Source organism: Mus musculus, chromosome 4 (genome assembly GCF_000001635.26).
Source record: "Mus musculus strain C57BL/6J chromosome 4, GRCm38.p6 C57BL/6J".
Lineage (NCBI taxonomy): Eukaryota > Metazoa > Chordata > Mammalia > Rodentia > Muridae > Mus > Mus musculus.
Window position 1 is genome coordinate 143,149,733 of NC_000070.6, and position 18,319 is coordinate 143,168,051.

General features: G+C 44.9%; 1 protein-coding gene and 1 pseudogene across 13 annotated transcripts in view; one reads left to right on the forward strand and one right to left on the reverse strand.

The window, feature by feature from the left end:
* The window catches only part of Prdm2 (PR domain containing 2, with ZNF domain), a 105,379-nt gene that overhangs the window by 42,342 nt on the left and 44,718 nt on the right, over nt 1-18,319 (reverse strand). For 11 of the 13 annotated variants that reach the window (XM_011250175.3, NM_001081355.3, XM_006538486.4 and 8 more), the window contains one exon: nt 12,324-12,450. In XM_011250175.3, coding sequence (XP_011248477.1) covers nt 12,324-12,450 — 127 coding nt within the window. Of the gene's footprint in view, nt 1-11,931; nt 12,451-18,319 lie in introns of those variants that run through there. The other 2 variants (XM_006538488.4, XM_030253093.1) reach the window with 2 other exon arrangements.
* Gm13039 (predicted gene 13039) lies at nt 16,865-17,710 on the forward strand (annotated as a pseudogene).

Below are 18,319 nucleotides of genomic sequence, written 5' to 3' on the forward strand. Positions count from 1 at the left end.
TTAGTCATGCTGGGCATGAGCACATTTTGTAGTCCACACTAAGGTCTGGGCCTCCTCTTACTGGAAAGCGGCTGTAAGTGCACACAAGCAGTGCCCACTCCACAGAAGCACACCTGTGTAGTCTCTAACTTCTCAGAACCGTCAAATCCCTTTGCTCCCCTCAAAGCCAGATTCAACAGTAACTTCTAAGAAAGTGGTTCTTCACATTTGAGTACAAAAAAATCTGAAATGTATTCAGTTACTTTTAAGACTAATGATTTCTGAGAAAATGTATATAAATTTCATTCAAAATGTCAAACACATAAAACCTGGTTAAAAGGCACGGCAGTCAGGAGTGTTGTGAACTACACAGGGTAGACCACAGAAGACAAACCTTCATCCAACAAGCCAACGATGTTCGACACATACATCAAATGCCACAGGTCATCTGGCCACGCCCAAGCAGCACAGGTGAGCAAGTTAAGGTAACAAGTACAACCAGGCAGACTACAAGTAGGACTGCAGGTAAGACTACCTCTCGAGTAGTTAAACCTAATAGTTAAGTCTGTGTCTCAAAAGCAAAACTGTCCATTTCTAAAGAGCATGTTAAAAAATGTTGAAGCTTGACTTGTTAGATGTGTGCTGGTAAACCCAAGCACTGACAGTCAGTACAGAATTGTGCTGCTTCCTCCATTACTGTGGAATAAGCCAAGGATCAGGAGATGCACAGCGAGCAGCAAGGGAGGAGCCATCCTCATTCTGCGGCTGCTGCTATTCTGAGGCAAAAGTTCTCCCTTTACATCCTAGGCCGGCTCAGGGGCCACGAGCTACCACAACGTGCTCATCTATCTTACCCCAGCTTACAGGGACTTTCACTACAAGGCAAGAACATGGAAAGCAACACTGTTACTAAAACAAAGAGTCAATTTGGCCTTCTTTTTATTTTCTGGTTTTTCAATCTGGCCCTACTAATTCTAAGGCTATGCTATTTATGCTCACTGCAAACAGTCCATTCTTCACATATTCAACACTTGAGGTACAGAGATCTGCAGTACCCCTACCACCACTCCCCACACACTTCAGACGCCATTTGAAGAAGTTACTCATTCGCAAAGTATAGATTTGTATTCAACAAGGAAGCAGCCAACAGTGAATCTGTGCATCCCTGCAATGTGCATTTCTGCTTGGCTTAGGATAAAAAAAAATATTTAGGTCATTATTTTAACTTGTACTTTTGACAATTACCCAAGAGATGTGTAAGACATTGTCTCCTCAAAGCTTAACCAGAAACAGAGTAAGTACATACAATTTAATACTGTCTACACTACATTGGAAATATATGCAACTATGAATTTACTACCTTAGCATACAGAATAGGTTTTTTTAATCTTCAACAGTTTTGATGCAATAGTAACTGCAATGCGACACTTAGACTCCATCTTATCATTAAGCATTCCCATAACCTAAGTAACAAGCAAAAGATATTTCCTGGAATAATTCGTGTAGTTGCTGGTAAAATTCCTAATGGTGAGTACACATGGCACTTTGGGTCCCTAAAAAGAAAAAAAAAGTCAACCAACTGCAGCTAATGACAGACTAATCCTCCTAGATCTAGAATGTGTGGGTGCCATTGTGAACTGCATAGTACAGCCTCTGAAAACACACCAGGAGACTGTCCCACATTGGAGAAATCACAAGACAAACTGACCGCCAGGGCCACTCATACTTCAAAGTTGTCTGTTTATGGACAGACTCCACACTGCCCCCTGCCTGTGAGCACTCACATCCTCACAGCAAAGGACCCAAGGAGGAGGCACAGAGTGAAGCCCCCATTCTTCTCCTAGACTTTGGACTTTAACTTATAGCCAGCAGTCACTCTATCCCTCAGGCAAAGGGGCTCTGACAATCTCAGATTAAAAACACTAACAGCTAGCAGGTCCAGAAAGGCATATTCTACATCTCAGCCTGGCAAGAAAATGAAAACTAAACCTGAGAAGTCAGTAAAAACAACAAAAGACCCAAAGACTGAATCGTCGTCCATTCTCAACTGTACTAGAACTTCAAACCGTGCCCATAATACTGTTCTTAGATCTAAATACGGGCAAACAAACCAGTTTGCCTTCAACCAGTTTGCCTTCATTTTTTTGTGGCACGTGATGTCAAGAAACCTACAAAAGACTGTACCCCAAGAGGTGGGATTATAAACACAGGAGTAAAGATTATCACTATAGCGTGCACACTCACTCTCTCACTCTCTCTCTCTCTCTCTCTCTCTCTCACACACACACACACACACACACACACACACACACACACACACACACACAGAGCTTAAGCATATTTATTCACTGTGTTTCATTTTAACCAATGCAGAGACAAACCCCTACTTAATTAACATAGTGTCCATTCATTAAATGTGAAATTGGTCTTGGGCAAGACACCATTAAACTAGTAATATACATTTGAAAAGGTCCAGGGTATCATGTGAGCAAAGACGCCACCTCATTTCAGAAACCAGAGAATTTTTATATACCACACTAATACAATATCATTGCTTTATCATAAAATTTCTTGGCTCTGAAACTATATTCCTGTCTATTCAAAATAAGTGTGATAGTATACTTTGAATATATAACACGTAAGGTAACCATCCATTCACCGGCTGATAATTAAAACGTCTATGAAGAAGTACTCTGAAGACAGAGTGGCAGTAGAGTACACATCTTTAATATCCACACACTGGGGGATGGAGGCTGGAGAATTTCAAGTTCAAGGCCAGTCTGGGATAACAATGAGTCAAAAAAAAAAAAAAACACTTTATAAATTTCCAGATCATGCCCTCTTTCCTTTTTGTCACCGCCATGCCATCCAGACTAAGGAAGACCTGGAAACTCCGGGGCCACATGAGCCACAGCAGCATCGGTAAGCACAACAAGCACCCAGGAGGCCATGGAAATGCTCGAGGAGTGCATTACCACAGACTCAACTTTGACAAATATCATCCAGGTTACTTTGGGAAAGTTGGTGTGAGGCGTTACCACATGAAGAGGAACCAGAGCTTCTGCCCAACTGTCAACCTGGATGAATTGTGGACGTTGGGTCAGGGAGCAGGCACTGGTCAATGCGGCAAAGAACAAGACTGGAGCTGCTCCCATCACTGATGTTGTGTGATCAGGCTACTACAGAGTTCTGGGCAGGGAAAGCTCCCTGAGCAACTTGTCATCATGAAGGCTACGTGCCTCAGCAGAAGAGCTGAGGAGAAGATTAAGGGTGTTGAGGTGCCTGTGTTCTGGTGGCTTAAAAGCCACTCTGAAGGTTAAATGCTAACATTTTCCATGTGGTCTGAGTAGGTTCTTTGCACCCTCCCTTGTCTACATGTTTGGAATCTGCCTAACATTCTAGGAAGACGTGAGGTGTGGGCCCTTGATAGAGTCAGTCTGTGATAATAAATGTAGCCCAACTTCACACAATTGTAAATTCCTACATCCCTGTGGGCTCTATGTATGGTCTTGATGTTCAAAGAATTGATGAATGCCACTACTTTCAGCTCGGCATGAAGAAACCTGGTCTCAGAAAATCCTGAGAACCAGAAGCAAGATGGGTTTTCCTGAAAATGTAAAGTTCTAAGAAAAACCTTGCCATCCAGATGCTAGCAGTTGCCTGGCTTTGTAAGCTTACTGTAATGGACTGGGCCACTTATTACCGGACAGCTTAGTATGGAAACTTAGGGGAGGAGGTAGTGGCTGCATCCAGCTTCACTTTCTGATGGCATCCAGGTGTTGTTCCTAGGAGCACGCCTGCCTGCAAGAGGACATCAGCACAGCACACTGACTGGGACACTTGACAACCAAAGCTGTGGCCTTTGAACTACTGGCAAGATGAAACTTTATGTAGAGAACTGGAGGAAATAAAACTGAGACCCTGATCGTCTACATCTTTAAATCTGGAACATTAAACCAAAGTTAACTCCTGAGACTTTAGGGAGTGAGGGAGACTGGGCGTGCTTAGTACTGACGCTGCTTTAGTAGTCAAGTGCATGCTAAGAGGCATCACTTAATACGGAAAAAATCATTTTAGGAGGTTTTGGAGGATAAAAGCCTTCTGGCTCTAGAGCTATAGTACTGTGTGTCACTCCTAGTACTACTAGGGGTCCAGATGGTGTATCTGTTATGGGATGGATAAGCATGTGGCAGTCAGGACAACTATAGGGTCTGTAACATGACATTTGTGTAACCATAGTAATTCTCTATATGAAGGTTTTAGACATGTGGCTTCACTGTTATCTCCTAAATAAAGCATATATTTAAACAGGTTTTTATAACAAAACACTAAAAAAATTTTCCAGATGGTAACCAGAGTTGGAAATAATAAACAGCTACAATCACTGGTTCAAAGTTCCCCGAGTTCTCTCGTCTCCCACTCACATTCTACTAGGGCTTAACATGCACTACTTCTGACACTGTAAGCAATATCACTTCCTCAGACCTTCTGGAGAAAATAACAGAAAGGAAATATTTAAGACGTTTAGAAATTGAGTGCAAAGCTACCTCTGCGCTGCCAATCAGGCACGGCTGCCACAGGATCGGGGGGGGGGGGGGGGGACACGACACACAACTGAACAGTCTCAGCCGGAGTTCCCAGATTCACGTTTATCACATTGTATTATTTAAGCAAGAAAAAGATAAAGACTCTACAGTGGGCCAAGTCAGGATGTAATGATGTAGTCAGTACCCCAGCAGCATGGTAAAGTACTTCAGCATGTCTAAGCCTAGATCTGAGTCCAAGGTCCGGTGCTCCAAACAAACAAAACACTATGCACACAGACATAAGCATATAATGAATTAAAAACAATTTCTCATTAGCAGTGTACACTGTGATCACAGCAAATGGGAAACTTATAAATTAAGTTGTTCATTCTTTTGAGTATCCAAAAGTAAACAGTTTACAAAATACTTGCAGCTTACTTCTGCAGACACGTTTGCTGATGTGGGATTTGTTGACTACTTTGTATTGTCTCGGCCCTGTCTACTTCCTGGCCCGCTTTACTCTTACTGATTAGTTCAAGGAAGAGGTGCTGATGCGCGCAGTCTCCTCCTCTGCAGCACACTGAGGCCTTGTCACTGCCGCACTGGTTCATGAACTTTAAGGTTTCCTTAGGCCAAACATTAAGGACCCTGAACAGGATCTAATATAAAAATTAAATCTAGAAACTGATTTAGTGGAGTTCTAATTCATTTTGTGGCTGTAGTAGAAGGAAGTAATGATGGTTGCTTCTTTCCTTCCCTGCCTTAGGATGTAGGTAAGTGTTCTGGTTTTTCTGTTTGTTTTGTCAGATTATTAATTTGTGAAGGGTAGTGTCTCGTGGTTCATTTTGGCTTTTTGGAACACAAATGCACTATTTTGAAGTGGCATCTCCAAAGGTTTGGTTTGCTGACGAAGCTGGTCCCGTCCTAGCTGCCTGACTCATTCTGTAGGAAAGGCAGGAGAGTGGACTTGTTAGGAACAGTTTCCCCAGTCTGGACCCAGGCACAGCACCCCTTCTTCCTCTTTATTTTCTCTCTTATTGCCTTCCTCTTAATGGACTTCTCACGCAGTCCAGACTGGATTGTAAATTTCTGATCTGCCTCCACCTCCTAAGTGCTTGGACAATAGGCATGTGCTGTTAGGCCTGGCTGAACTAACTGCAAAGGTAACTGAGTTTTCTTAAGGAGTGCTGGAGTTCATTTCTTCATTGTGCTTATCCTACAGTACATTTTGTTTTTGAAGATGATCTCCCTATGTGGTTCCTGCTAGCCTAGAACTCCAGGACAGCCAGGGCTACACAGAGCGGGAGAGGGAGGATGGGGGGCACAAGTGCTTTCAGTATCTTTTTCACTTAGAGGAAGCTCTTGCTTCTGTACTGTAATATAAGCTCCCCTAAACTATTAATGCTACTAAAGACCAAACTCCAGATCTCTCTGGCAGCATGTAATACACATAGGGAATCCAAACTACACAGCTCCAGGCTGTTAACCTGGACTGCAGCTTTCAGCTCTGCATGCAGCCTTCACTCAAAGTGCCCATCAACAGTCAATCCCCAGTTAACCAACCAAGCTTTCCATCCAATCAATTCCTAGTTAATTTTTATTTATTCATTCATTTGTTTACTAAGACATGGTCTCTCTATGTAGCCCTGGCTGTCCTAGATAGAACTCTCTTTATAGACCAGGTTGGCCTCAAACTCAGAGATGTAAACTCAGTCTCTGTCTCCCAGATACTGGGATTAAAGACATGCACTACTACACCTGGCTCCTGCTTTCGTTAGAGGCAACTTCAAATATGAAACTACACCCTCCTCTGTTAGGTTCCACGCTCAGGAACACCAAGTTCCCGTATCTAAACACCATCTGTGAACTGGAATACGAAACTGCCTAGGGGAGAGAAGCACAGCTAGTTTTAAACCAATTTAAAAATCAGTTATTTAAGCAAAGAACCTGGTGTTCATATATTTAAGGAAACAACAAAATTGAGGGTTTTAACATACAAGTTATAGTCAGATTAAAAAAACTAAACTAATTTGAACTCATTATAAGGGTCTTCTAGAAAATGCAATTATAATCAAACTTTTTTTTCTGGTTTAGACAAGTCATAGCTTCCAATTCCCTTTTAGACAGAATACACGGCAGCACATGTCAAGAGTTCCTAACACACTCCATCAGATGTCTCAAATAGTTTTTTTATATTAGGATTCTAGGCTGGCAAGTGAGATGGCTCAGCAGACAAAGAAAGGTACTTGTTCCCAAGCCTGACAAACTGAGTTTAATTCCCAGAACCCACATTGTTATGATCTTTACCCTACTCTGCCTCTGGCCATGTGCACAGGCACAGACACAAGCACACAAACATAAAGAAATGTTTGTGAAGAACATTTTATAAAATTCTGGCTAATCCACACAATTTTTCTGTGAACAAGGCTACACATAATTAAGAATCAAAGGCACAGAAACAGTTTCCAACATTTAGCCCAAATCTGGAGCCCCTCAGTGATGGCTCAAGTAAACAGAAAAAGTAACACAAGTTTTCTCCCTCCTGGTGAAAAGCTTAACTGAAACCATCCTGAGCATAGACACAGCCCACAGCAGGAAAGGTGGGCAGGACATGCACTGCTCGATGAAGGCATCTCTCAGATGGATGGCAGCTAGGGCTTCAGGAGACACCGCTGTTAAGACTCACTATACACTTTGCCTGCCACACAGCCTGACTTAACAAGTCTGAGGCCACAAGCACAGGAACACATTGCGTCTGGCTCCACACCTGTCAAGAGGTGAGGGCCCAGTTAAGTCTACCTAAGAACTGCCTACCACCATCAGGCCTCGATCACTCAGCTCCAGTCAGGAATATGCAACAGAGCTGCCAGCTGCTAGAAGAGACCAAGTGATCGTTTCATGTAAGCCAGCCTGTTCTCTGCTTTTATAAAGTGTACTTTTGAATAGCTAACTTCAAATCCTGTACTGCTGCCCACTGCATTTACAAAAGCATGGCCACCTCCCCAGCCCAAACCATCTCCCAACCCATACTAAGTTGATATCCTTCAGCAGATCACCAATCTCAAACATGCTCTTGACGCTCGCCTGAGAAGTGCCCATTCTTCATCTGGAGCTAGGACAAAACACTCCAGAGATGCAAGATGAGTGAGAACACTGGTGGGGGGGCTCAGCAGTCTGCAACTCTCTTCAGGAGGCTGGGCACCCACCACCTGCACACCTTTCCTTCTACACATTTCCAACAAGCCTAACAGTCTTCTTTGATGCCATATATCCCTCACAGGGAAAATTCATTCATTGCTCTTTCTCAAGATCCTTCTCATGACAACCAGGAAGCCTCAAGGGGCCCCTGCTGACCCACATGAACAAGGAGAGACACTTAGTATGGCTTGCACTTGATTGCAATTATGTAGACGAGGAACTTCACAGGGCTGGCATTTAATGCCTAATTTAGCCAGCTCCTGAATCTCCCCAACCAATGCAAACATGGTACCTTGCAGAAAAGAGGCCAATATAGCCATGTATAGAGCTGAGTTTCTCAGTTCAAGAAATTCTCACATGCATGGAGTATAAGCTTGTCTAGATCATATGCCTCTTCTCTGCCTGGAGCCCTCAGCCCCCTGGAACTTCATGTCACTTATGACACAGGTGAAGGAAGGCCCTGACAGGAATTGTGCCACACCCCACACAGATGTTATGAGCCCTTGGCCATCGGACCCTGTGAGAGCAGAAACCTTATCTCATCTGCCCCCGCCCCTACCTGGACTGCGTTCTCTGCATGTGAAACTTTTCAGCTGTTCTAACCTGGCCTGAGCTGCTCAGCACCTCTGGGGAAGAATGTCAAGTATGCTCAATTTCAAAACACGTCAGTGCTCTTCATTACACCAAGAGTATTCCTTTGAACAATTCCATGCAGAGACAGACGAAGCAATTCCTTCTTAAGGTTGACTGTAATTTAAATGTTGTATGTTAGTTGAAAGTCACCAGGTAACTAGCTGATATTCTCAGACAGGACAGAACCTTAATGAACATAATCCTGTGCAGCCCATTAAAGGCTATAAACTTAAGTCTTCAACCACCCAGCTCTCAGAGCCAAGGGACTTCTTGCTCCTATAAATAACTCTTCTCTCCTAACCTGCCTGAAATGGGAGGTCAGTGGGTTAGATAGCTACTAATAAGGGTGAATGGGAGTGAGGCTGAACCTAGTGAAGAAAACAGGGAAGAATCCAGCACTTAGGTAGAGCTCTAGGTGGTCATAAACATTCACTGGCTGGAGGAGCCACCAGCTCAGTAAGTCCTCAACAAGAAACCCACAAGCCACATTAGAATCTAGTTTCCAGCCCGGCATGGTTGGCGCACGCCTTTAATCCCAGCACTCGGGAGGCAGAGGCAGGCGGATTTCTGAGTTCGAGGCCAGCCTGGTCTACAAAGTGAGCTCCAGGACAGCCAGGGCTATGTAGAGAAACCCTGTCTCAAAAACCAAAAAAGAATCTAGTTTCCAAGTGTCTTCAATTTTCAGAAAACACCCTCCCCCTTTTGTCATCCCACGTGTTCCTCAGTGACCAAGAGGTTAAAGATGAAGCTACAGCTAGAGCTCATGTGGCTTCACAATCACCCACTGTTAAAGCTGGAAAAGTGCACCTCAGAACAGTGTCAGACTGGGCCACAGTCCCACACCAGGGAGAGTGAGCCCTAGGTACCTCACGTCTCCCATTCCTTCCAGCAAACCCATCTGTGCAATGCCACTGATGCTCCTCCTTCAGGTAGGTATCTCTGTACACACACTGCGACTGCAGTGAAGTTCCAAAGCCGCACTCCCCACAACTGGGTTTAGTGCAGTGCCGCAGCGCTTGCTTATTAGCACCACAAGACCCGAGTCTCATCTCCAGTGCCACTAAACAAGCAAAGAAAGATTCATTAACAGTTATTACTTATGGTTAGCAAACTCAATTGCATTTCTCAGTCATGAGTAGGAGACAGAAATCAAGAAGGAAATAAAAATTCTCAATGTGGCCTTTTCTGTTCCATTATAATCTATACAACTCATACTTAAATAGCTGGAGACCTTCAACACTAAACCTTCCACTTTTCTACCTGAAAGCTTTAACCTGTCCAAACCAAGCCACTTCTGACATTCAAGCTTACAGAGGCTGCTCAGACATGCATACGATTCAGCAGAAATAGAAAGCAGAGTTCCAGTGAAAAATGCCTAGTGCATGTACACCTGCAACCACGGGAAACACTGCATGCTCCTTGGTCAGGTACAATATGAACTGCCATCTCAAAGCACTATGTACTGTTCTTCCTTTATACATTGTCTGAGTGTTGGCTGAGGGCCAGCCAACCCCTCAAACACTGATCACTGCCTTCCTGGTGTGCCCATTTCCCCCAAGTCTAGGTTACCCAAGGAACTACACAAATGGCCAGAAAGTCCAGCACATGGCAGGACTTAACAAACATTAATGAGAGAAAGAAACAAACAAAAAGAGAGAGGGAAAGGGAGGGAGCAGGGAAGGAAAGTAGAAAGGTAGGTAGGTAGGTAGGTAGGTAGGAGGCAGGTAGCAGACACAGGAACCAGGGCTTCTAACTACCTAATACACCCAAAAGTCCTTATGATCCACCAACAATCTGATGATGAGTTCTGAAAGGTCCCTCTTGGCAACACACAGCTGCCATGCAAAGGAGCTAAGGTCCAGAACCGTGAAGAACTCAGTCCTTTGTTTCCAAAGTACAAGGTTATGCCAAATATCAATCTACTAGACAGCTGTAGATTCCCAACATCTGGCTTTCAGAAATAGTCCACACTGTCTATGAATCAATTTACTTTTATTCTCTCTGATACTATTATTTAAAATGTCTAAAGTTATACAATATAAAAAGTTCTGCCTTCAGATCTTACAAGCTGTTAAGTTAGATTTCACAGCATAATTTAAAAGGCTTGATTCATTAAGTTCTCCAAACTCAAGGTCACAGACAGCAAACAGGCCTTTTCTGAGATAAGCTGCCTAGAGAAGAGAGGCTATATGTTCTAAGAATGAACTCCACACGAGTCTTTTCATTAAAGCTCAACAAAGACTCAGTGAGCTGTCTGCTACTCAGACTCTTTATCAAAATAATGGGGCAGAAAGAAATATAATTACTGCCAAGTGGTGGTGGTCCATGGCCTTTAATCACGGCACTCTGGAGGCAGAGGCAGGCAGAGCTCTGTGAGTTCAAGCCTGGTTTACAGAATGAGTCCCAGGACAGGCAGGACCACACAGAGAAACCCTGACTCAAAAAAACAAAAACAAAACCAACAGACAGACAGACAAAAGAAAAGAAAAAAAGGGCACCAAACAATATAAAACCAGCAATCTTGCCACAAAATGTGTACATTTGTGTATCACTAATAAAACAAAAAGATTATTTTCAGGTTTTTCCTCCACACTGAATTGAATTTCCACAGTAAGGACTAATAATAATAATAACAATAAAAATAATGAAACAGTTCTGAATACACACACCAAAGTTTACACAAAGCCAAGTATGACTACCATCAAATTACAGATCTGATAAAATGTCAGAATTAAGTATAGCTGCACAGTTAAGAAAGTCCCCATATCCCCTAGTTTTCAGCCTCCACAAGTCATACCTTCTCTAGGAAGGCTGGTAGCATGACTCTTGCTTACAAATATACATTAAGTACAGAAACAAGGCAAATAATGGCGTGGAATCAAAATGCTGAGCCTTGGCCCAACAAAACCTCAATGTAGAGTTAAAACACTTGAGAGAGGGCTGGAATTTTCTGGACTCTTTCTTATCTTCTGACCCAGAATCAAAGTATTTACTGACCTAAAACAACAACTAAATCACCGTCAATAAACAGAAAAAATGTATTCAGCAAGCGACCCACCAGCCTTCCCTTGGGTGAGCCTATTTCACTTTGCTGTGAAATGCAAAGGATATGTAATTGAAAAGTCACAATGAGCTCATCAAATATGGCTTGAGAGTTTTCCAAAACCATGTTTATGCTTTTATTTATAGCCTCACTCCCACAAAATACAATGTCTGGGAAAAGAAAAGGCTTGTTCAGATTTACCAAGATCCAAGGGGAGAGCAAAAAACAAAAAACAAAACAAAAAAAACCCAAAGTTCTTATCAAAAGCGACCACCACATCGTGCCTTGGCCTGTATTCAAAGTAGACTCAAATAAAAGATCCCCAAATTCACATTAAAAGTTTTTCGTAAAAATATTCCAGCGACGTATCGGCATGCCAGCTGGAAATATGATATAGCCAAACTATTTTCCTACCCACAAATTATCCCCTCCCTTTTATAAGTGACTGACTACACTCTAGCTTCTGTTCAAAACATCTTTAACACAGATCTGAGGGGACGGCAAGCCTCCTAAACTTCCACAAAGCCCAACACATTCTGTGCGGCAGCCTACCTCCCTCGGTTCCCGGTGCACCCCATCTTTGTCTCTCCCAGGTCCGGTTCTCCCTTCCCGTCTCCCTCCTCTGCCGCGTCCTGCGCTGTCAGCCGGGCCGGAAGGCGCAGGCGGCCCTCCCTCGCGGCGCGGCCAGCCCTATTCCGGGAGCAGGGCCGGGCCCGCACTCGGCGGCCGCACGCGCACTTCCCGCCGCGCGGGCGCTCAGGCACAAGTTCGCAAACAGCCCGAACGCGCTGGGATTGCCGTGATTCAGCAGCGGGCCGGGTGGAGACGGCGGGCAGAGCCCGGAAAAGGTCACCGCGACGCTACGGGCAACGCCCGGACCTCGACCCTTACTTAGGCCGGCGCGGGTGCGGCCCGGGCCCGGCGGCGGCGGCGGCGATTCCTACCTCTCCGGCTCTTCGGGGAGCTCCGCTTGCTCCGGGCGCTGGCTCGCTCTTCCTCAATCGCAGCTGCTATCTCGGGGTTGTCTTCCCCATTGTACCAGACCAGGAGCTCCTCGCCAGGCGCGATTGGCTACCAAAGAGAAGAGACAAGGGGCAGACCAATCAGAAACGCGGTTGTTGGCGGGGGCGGCACGACAGCGGGCAAGAGCGGCGCGCCGACCGCAAACAGCTGTCGGGAGGGCGCCGCCGCCGCGGGCACGCGCGGAGGGAGGCGGGGCCAGGGCGCGCGCGGGGAGGAGGCGGACCCTACGACGTAGGCGGGGCAGAAGGCGGAGCCGCGGCCAGGGCTAGCAGAAAATTCCTTGGCTGGCAAGGCCAAGGCAGGGCGCTCCGGACAAGCAGGACAACCTGGCAGCTTGTCACAGAGGCTCGCAGGAATGCACGCACCGGCTGATCTGGGCCTAGTGCTCAGCCTCCATCAACAGATTCTTTTTTATTTTTTTCGAGGTAGGGTTTCTCTTGTGTTGCTCTGCCTGTCCTGGAACTCACTCTGTAGACCAGACTCCCTCTGCCTCCCAAGTGCTGGGATTAAAGGCGTGTGCCACCACCGCCCGGCCATCAATAGATTCTTACAGCTAGTCCCAAGCCTCATGCCAACAAAGCAAAAGAGAAAACATGAGACCATTTTGCCCATGAAATTTCATTGAATGAGAAATGTAAAGTGCTACTAAGCAAATGGCATGAGAGCTAGCAGCATACGTTTTAGATTCCAAGCACAAGTTAAGCAGGAACGTTGTGCACCTTTATCCATGCACACAACCACTATGTTAAGTATTTTAAAGCTCTGAGCTCAGAGCCTAAGATAGCATTCTCAATGCAGAGTCATCAAAGTAGCGCAGGCCTCTGAAAACACATCAAGAGTGTATATCGCAACTTCTAGTTACAGAAATCCTAAGAATACCTTCCATGAATTATGCTCCTAAAACATTAAATTCTTCACAGTCACACCATCATATAACTACACCTGCAACATCCTGAAGAAATATTTTGAGTAGAAAAGTGAGGCCTAAACAGAACTGGGAAGGTAGCTAATAGTTGTCTTTCATTGTCAGGAACCCATCTGTTCAGAAAGTTCAAGTAAAGCCCATCTAAACCCACATGCTGACACCGATGATCACAGGAAGAGACACACAAAAGGGAATGTTTTTGCTTAGTGTAGAATGAGTGGGAATGAGGCAATTAAAATAACCCATATTGCAATCATCAACACAGATTGATCCAGACAAGGCTCCCCAGTGGACCTACTGTCCTTGGGTGAGTGTGAGAAGTATCAGAACATTTGCTTCCTGTCAAAGCCTCTGCCCATAAACAGCTATCAGCCACAGATGGAGGAAGAGTCTTTATAATGAGTCAGATGGACAGCCCCTGCCTCCTGAGACCACGCAGAGGACAGAGCCCGTCTTGGATGCCCAAAGGCATAAGTGGAATCTAATCAAAAGGAAGGCCAAACTGAGTCTCCTCAGAACTGAAAAGTTATCAAAGACCAAAGTAACTGCCCAAGCCTAGGAGACAAATGAGAGCCAGAGCTCTGTCTCCAAGGATGTGACTGAGTAGGCAGATCAGCTGATAGAATACTGCCATGGTGCTGGCTTCCTCGTGTGCAGCATACTGGGGCTATGGAAGAGTTTGGTCCTAGAGGTTTTGTTTGCTGTTTGTTTTGGCTTTTTGAGACAGGGTCTCACTCAACTATGTAACCTGGACTAGCCTGGGAACTCTAGTAGACCAGGCTAGCTTTGAATTTAAGAGATCCACCTGTGCTCTACCTCCCAAGCTCTGGCATTAAAAGTGTGTACACAACACTCAGTCCTTATTTTTGTTTTAAAGCAGAAATTCAAACAGAAATGTTCAGTTTAGACAGTGTGATGGTTTGTATATGCTTGGTCCATGGAGTGGCATTATTAGAAAGTGTGGCCCCATTGGAGTAGGTGTGTCATTGTGGGTGTGAGCTTTAAGACCCTCTCTCATCCTAGCTGCCTGGAAGCCAGTATTCTGCTAGCAGCCTTCCTTGGGGCAAGAGCCCACCCAGCTAATTTTAGGTTCAGGCATGGTAGTACAAACCTTCAACACCAGGAGGCAAAGACAAATAGATCTCTGAGTTCAAGAATAGACTGAACAGAGCAAGCTCTATGCGAGAATAAAAAAACAAAACACAAACTTAAATCCAGGTTTGGTGGACTACAACTTTAATCCCAGTGTTTAGGAGACAGACATGAAGATCTCCAAGTTCAAAGTCATGTACAGAGAAAGTTCCAGGGCAGCCAAGCTTAGGTAGTAAAGGAGTTGGAAAACAGAAAGCTGGTGATAATGTAATAGAACAAGGGGGCCATGTTCCAACCCCTGCAAGCAGCAGAATTTGGCAGCTTTGGACACATGGCTCTGGCTTGAGAGTCCAGAATAGAAAGGAATACTGGGACAATTGAAGCTGGTTAGCTGCAGCTAAAAAATTAGTGGTGATTAAGAAGAGACCAGTACCAGTCAATGGTGGCACATGCCTTTAATCCCAGCACTTGGGAAGCAGAGGCAGGTGGATTTCTGAATCGAGGCCAGCCTGGTCTACAGAGAGAGTTCCAGGACAGCCAGGACTACACAGAGAAACCCTGTCTCAAAACAAAAACAAGAGAGAGAGAGAGAGAGAGAGAGAGAGAGAGAGAGAGAGAGAGAGAGAGAGAGAGAGAGAGAGAGAGAGAGAACACAGCATCTCTGGTCTTCTGGGAAATCTTCTGGGAACTATTTCTGAGAGCTCAAAGAAGCTGTGTTCTAGAGATAGTCAAGGTTGTTTTTCATAGTACAGCTGAACTTGGTATTGTGTAAGAGTCACCCAAATGGTACTGGTTTTGAAGGCATGAAGGGGTCATGAAGAGCAGCTGAGGCTAGGCACTGTGAGAGGCCAGGGAAGGCCATGGTGAAGGTACAGCTTCAGTAGCAGTTAATGGCCCAGGACTAAAGGGGGTCATGCAAGGAGTTGAGACTTGGAATCATGAAGAAAGCCTATGAGAGGCTATTGGTGAAGCCTAGCTGCAGCAGAAGACCCCAGCGTATTGGAGGTCTCAGCACCATGAGATGATCACCAAGAACAGCAACAGCAGTGGAGTGGATCAACCTGAGCTTAGAGTGCTACAAAGGGCAGAGCTGGAGAAGTGATGCTAGCCCTTTGGAGAAGGCACAGAAGATCATATGTGGATCCCAGACACTGAAACAAGATGTAACACTTAAGTTGCCTTGGAGACCCAAAGATTTTTGAGATGCCAGAGCTGTGGGCTATCTGCTGAAGAAAGCTGCTAACAGGGAGTGGAACCAGCCCAGGAGAAAGAAGTTTGCTGCAGTCAACAAAAGTAAAAAAGGAGTTGGAAATCTGAAGGCTGCTTTGACATCAGCCTTAAAGATTCAAAGTTTGAAGTTTGCCCAGTTGGTTTCCTGTCTTGCTTTGGGGATTACAGTTAAGTGATTGAACAAATCTCAGAAGAGACTTTGAACTTTGAACTTTTAACATTGTTGAGACTGCTATAGACTATGGAGACTTTTGAAGTTGGACTAAATGTATTTTGCATTGTGCTGTTTAGCTTTGGCCCTCTTAGACTCAAGTGTATGAACAAGCCTATGGGGGCCAGGGAGTGGAATGTGATGGTTTGTATATGCTCAGCCTAGGGAGTGGCACTATTAGAAGGTGTGGCCTTGTGAATTAGGTGTGTCACTATGGGTGTGGGCTATAAGACTCTCTCATCCTAGCTGCCTGCAAGCCAGATTTCTGCTAGCAACCTTCAGATGAAGATATAGAACTCTCAGCTCTGCCTGCACCATGCCTGCCTGGATGCTGCCATGTTCCTGCCTTGATGATAATGGACTGAACATCTGAACCTGTAAACCAGCCCCAGTTAAATGTCCTTGTATGTGTTGCCTTGGTCATGGTGTCTGTTCACAGCAGAAAAACTCTAACACTTTGTTTCACTGTCTACAGAACTCTCATTATTTCAAAGTATTCAAGCTGAGTTCAATTCCCAGCAACCACATAGTGACTCGCAACCATCTGTAATGGGACCTGATGCCCTCTTCTGCTGTGTCTGAAGACTGCAACAGTGTATTCACATATATAAAATAAATAAATCTATAAAAAGAAATGAAAAAATTAAAGAACCAGACACTGTTTACTTTGTTCCTCCAAAAATAGCTAAAATCTACCACTTTACTGTTTTTGAACCAATGTCTCATATGTTTTCTTGAGTCAGCTAAACTTAACCAAAATCCCTACTTTGACAATCCATTCATGAGCTAAAACAACCATCACAAACACCTTTTGGCACTCTGATGAGCTAATCTGATTTGTTTGCCTTCCAAAATTAAATTGTTTTTAGATCATATAAATTTTAGTTCAGTTCTTTTTTTTATGCCATATATAATAGATAGTATTATTAAACATTATCTGAAATGATTAGGACCCTAGAAAATATAAAATACAAGCAAAGTTTAAAAGTAAAGGGGAATTTCTCTCTCCAGCAGCCGAGCAAGATGCCCAAAGGGAAGAAGGTGGGCCCGGCCCTGGCCGTCGTCAAGAAGCAGGAGGCCAAGAAGGTGGTCAACCCTCTGTTCGAGAAGAGGCCCAAGAACTTCGGCATTGGGCAGGACATCCAGCCCAAAAGAGATTTAATGCGCTTCGTCAAATGGCCCCGCTACATCAGGCTGCAGCGGCAAAGAGCCATCCTCTACAAGCGGCTCAAAGGCCCTCCTGCCATTAACCAGTTCAACCAGGCGCTGGACAGGCAGACAGCTACTCAACTGCTTAAGCTTGCCCACAAGTACAGGCCAGAGACAAAGCAAGAGAAGAAGCAAAGGCTACTGGCCCGTGCTGAGAAGAAAGCTGCTGGCAAAGGCGACGTCCCAACTAAGAGACGCCTGTCCTCTGAGCAGGAGTCAATACAGTTTCCACCTTGGTGGAGAACAAGAAGGCTCAGCTGGTGGTGATTGCCCATGACGTAGACCCCATTGAGCTGGTGGTTTTCCTACCTGCCCTGCGTCGAAAAATGGGGGTGCCCTATTGCATCATCAAGGGAAAGGCCAGGCTGGGGCACCTGGTCCACAGGAAGACATGCACCACTGTTGCCTTCACACAGGTTAACTCGGAAGACAAGGGTGTTCTGGCTAAGCTGGTGGAAGCTATTAGGACCAATTATAATGACAGATATGACGAGATCCGTCGCCACTGGGGAGGCAACGTCCTGGGTCCTAAGTCTGTGGCTCGCGTTGCCAAGCTGGAAAAAGCAAAGGCTAAAGAACTCGCCACTAAATTGGGTTAAATGTACATTAAATTTTCTGTACCTACATATAATTACAAAATTAAAAAAATAAAAATAAAAAATAAAAGTAAAGGGGAGCCTTTAATCCCAGCACTCGGGAGGCAGAGGCAGGCAAATTTCTGAGTTCGAGGCCAGCCTGGTCTACAAAGTGAGTTCCAGGTCAGCCAGGGCTACACAGAGAAACCCTGTCTCGAAAAACAAAAAAAAAAAAAAAAAAAGCAAAGGGGAATGAGGACAAATGTATACCATGGTTTCCATCACAGCACAGTCAGAACTCTGGCCAGAAGCAAGCAGGAGACACCCAGGCCTCTAAGAACAAGAGTCCTGTACCTAGCTCCTGGCTTCCTTTTCATTGCTCTTGGGTATCAGCAGAGATAGCTTTACTTCACACAGAGAAAAGTTAAACATCTCACAGAGATAGGGGTGAAGCCCTGGGTTTGAGCCTTGACACCAAAGATGGAGAGGGCAGAAATAAATACAAACTCCTCATACAGAAGAATACTTATGTCCACTCAAGTTAGTCTTAATGGAAAACACAACCTAGAACCTGTGTGTACTGCAAATCGAATAAGATAACCACTTACGTGTTGGTAGACTGGGGAAATGCTGAGGGGAGCCCAGTGTGCTCTGTCCGGAACAGCTTTCAGTGCT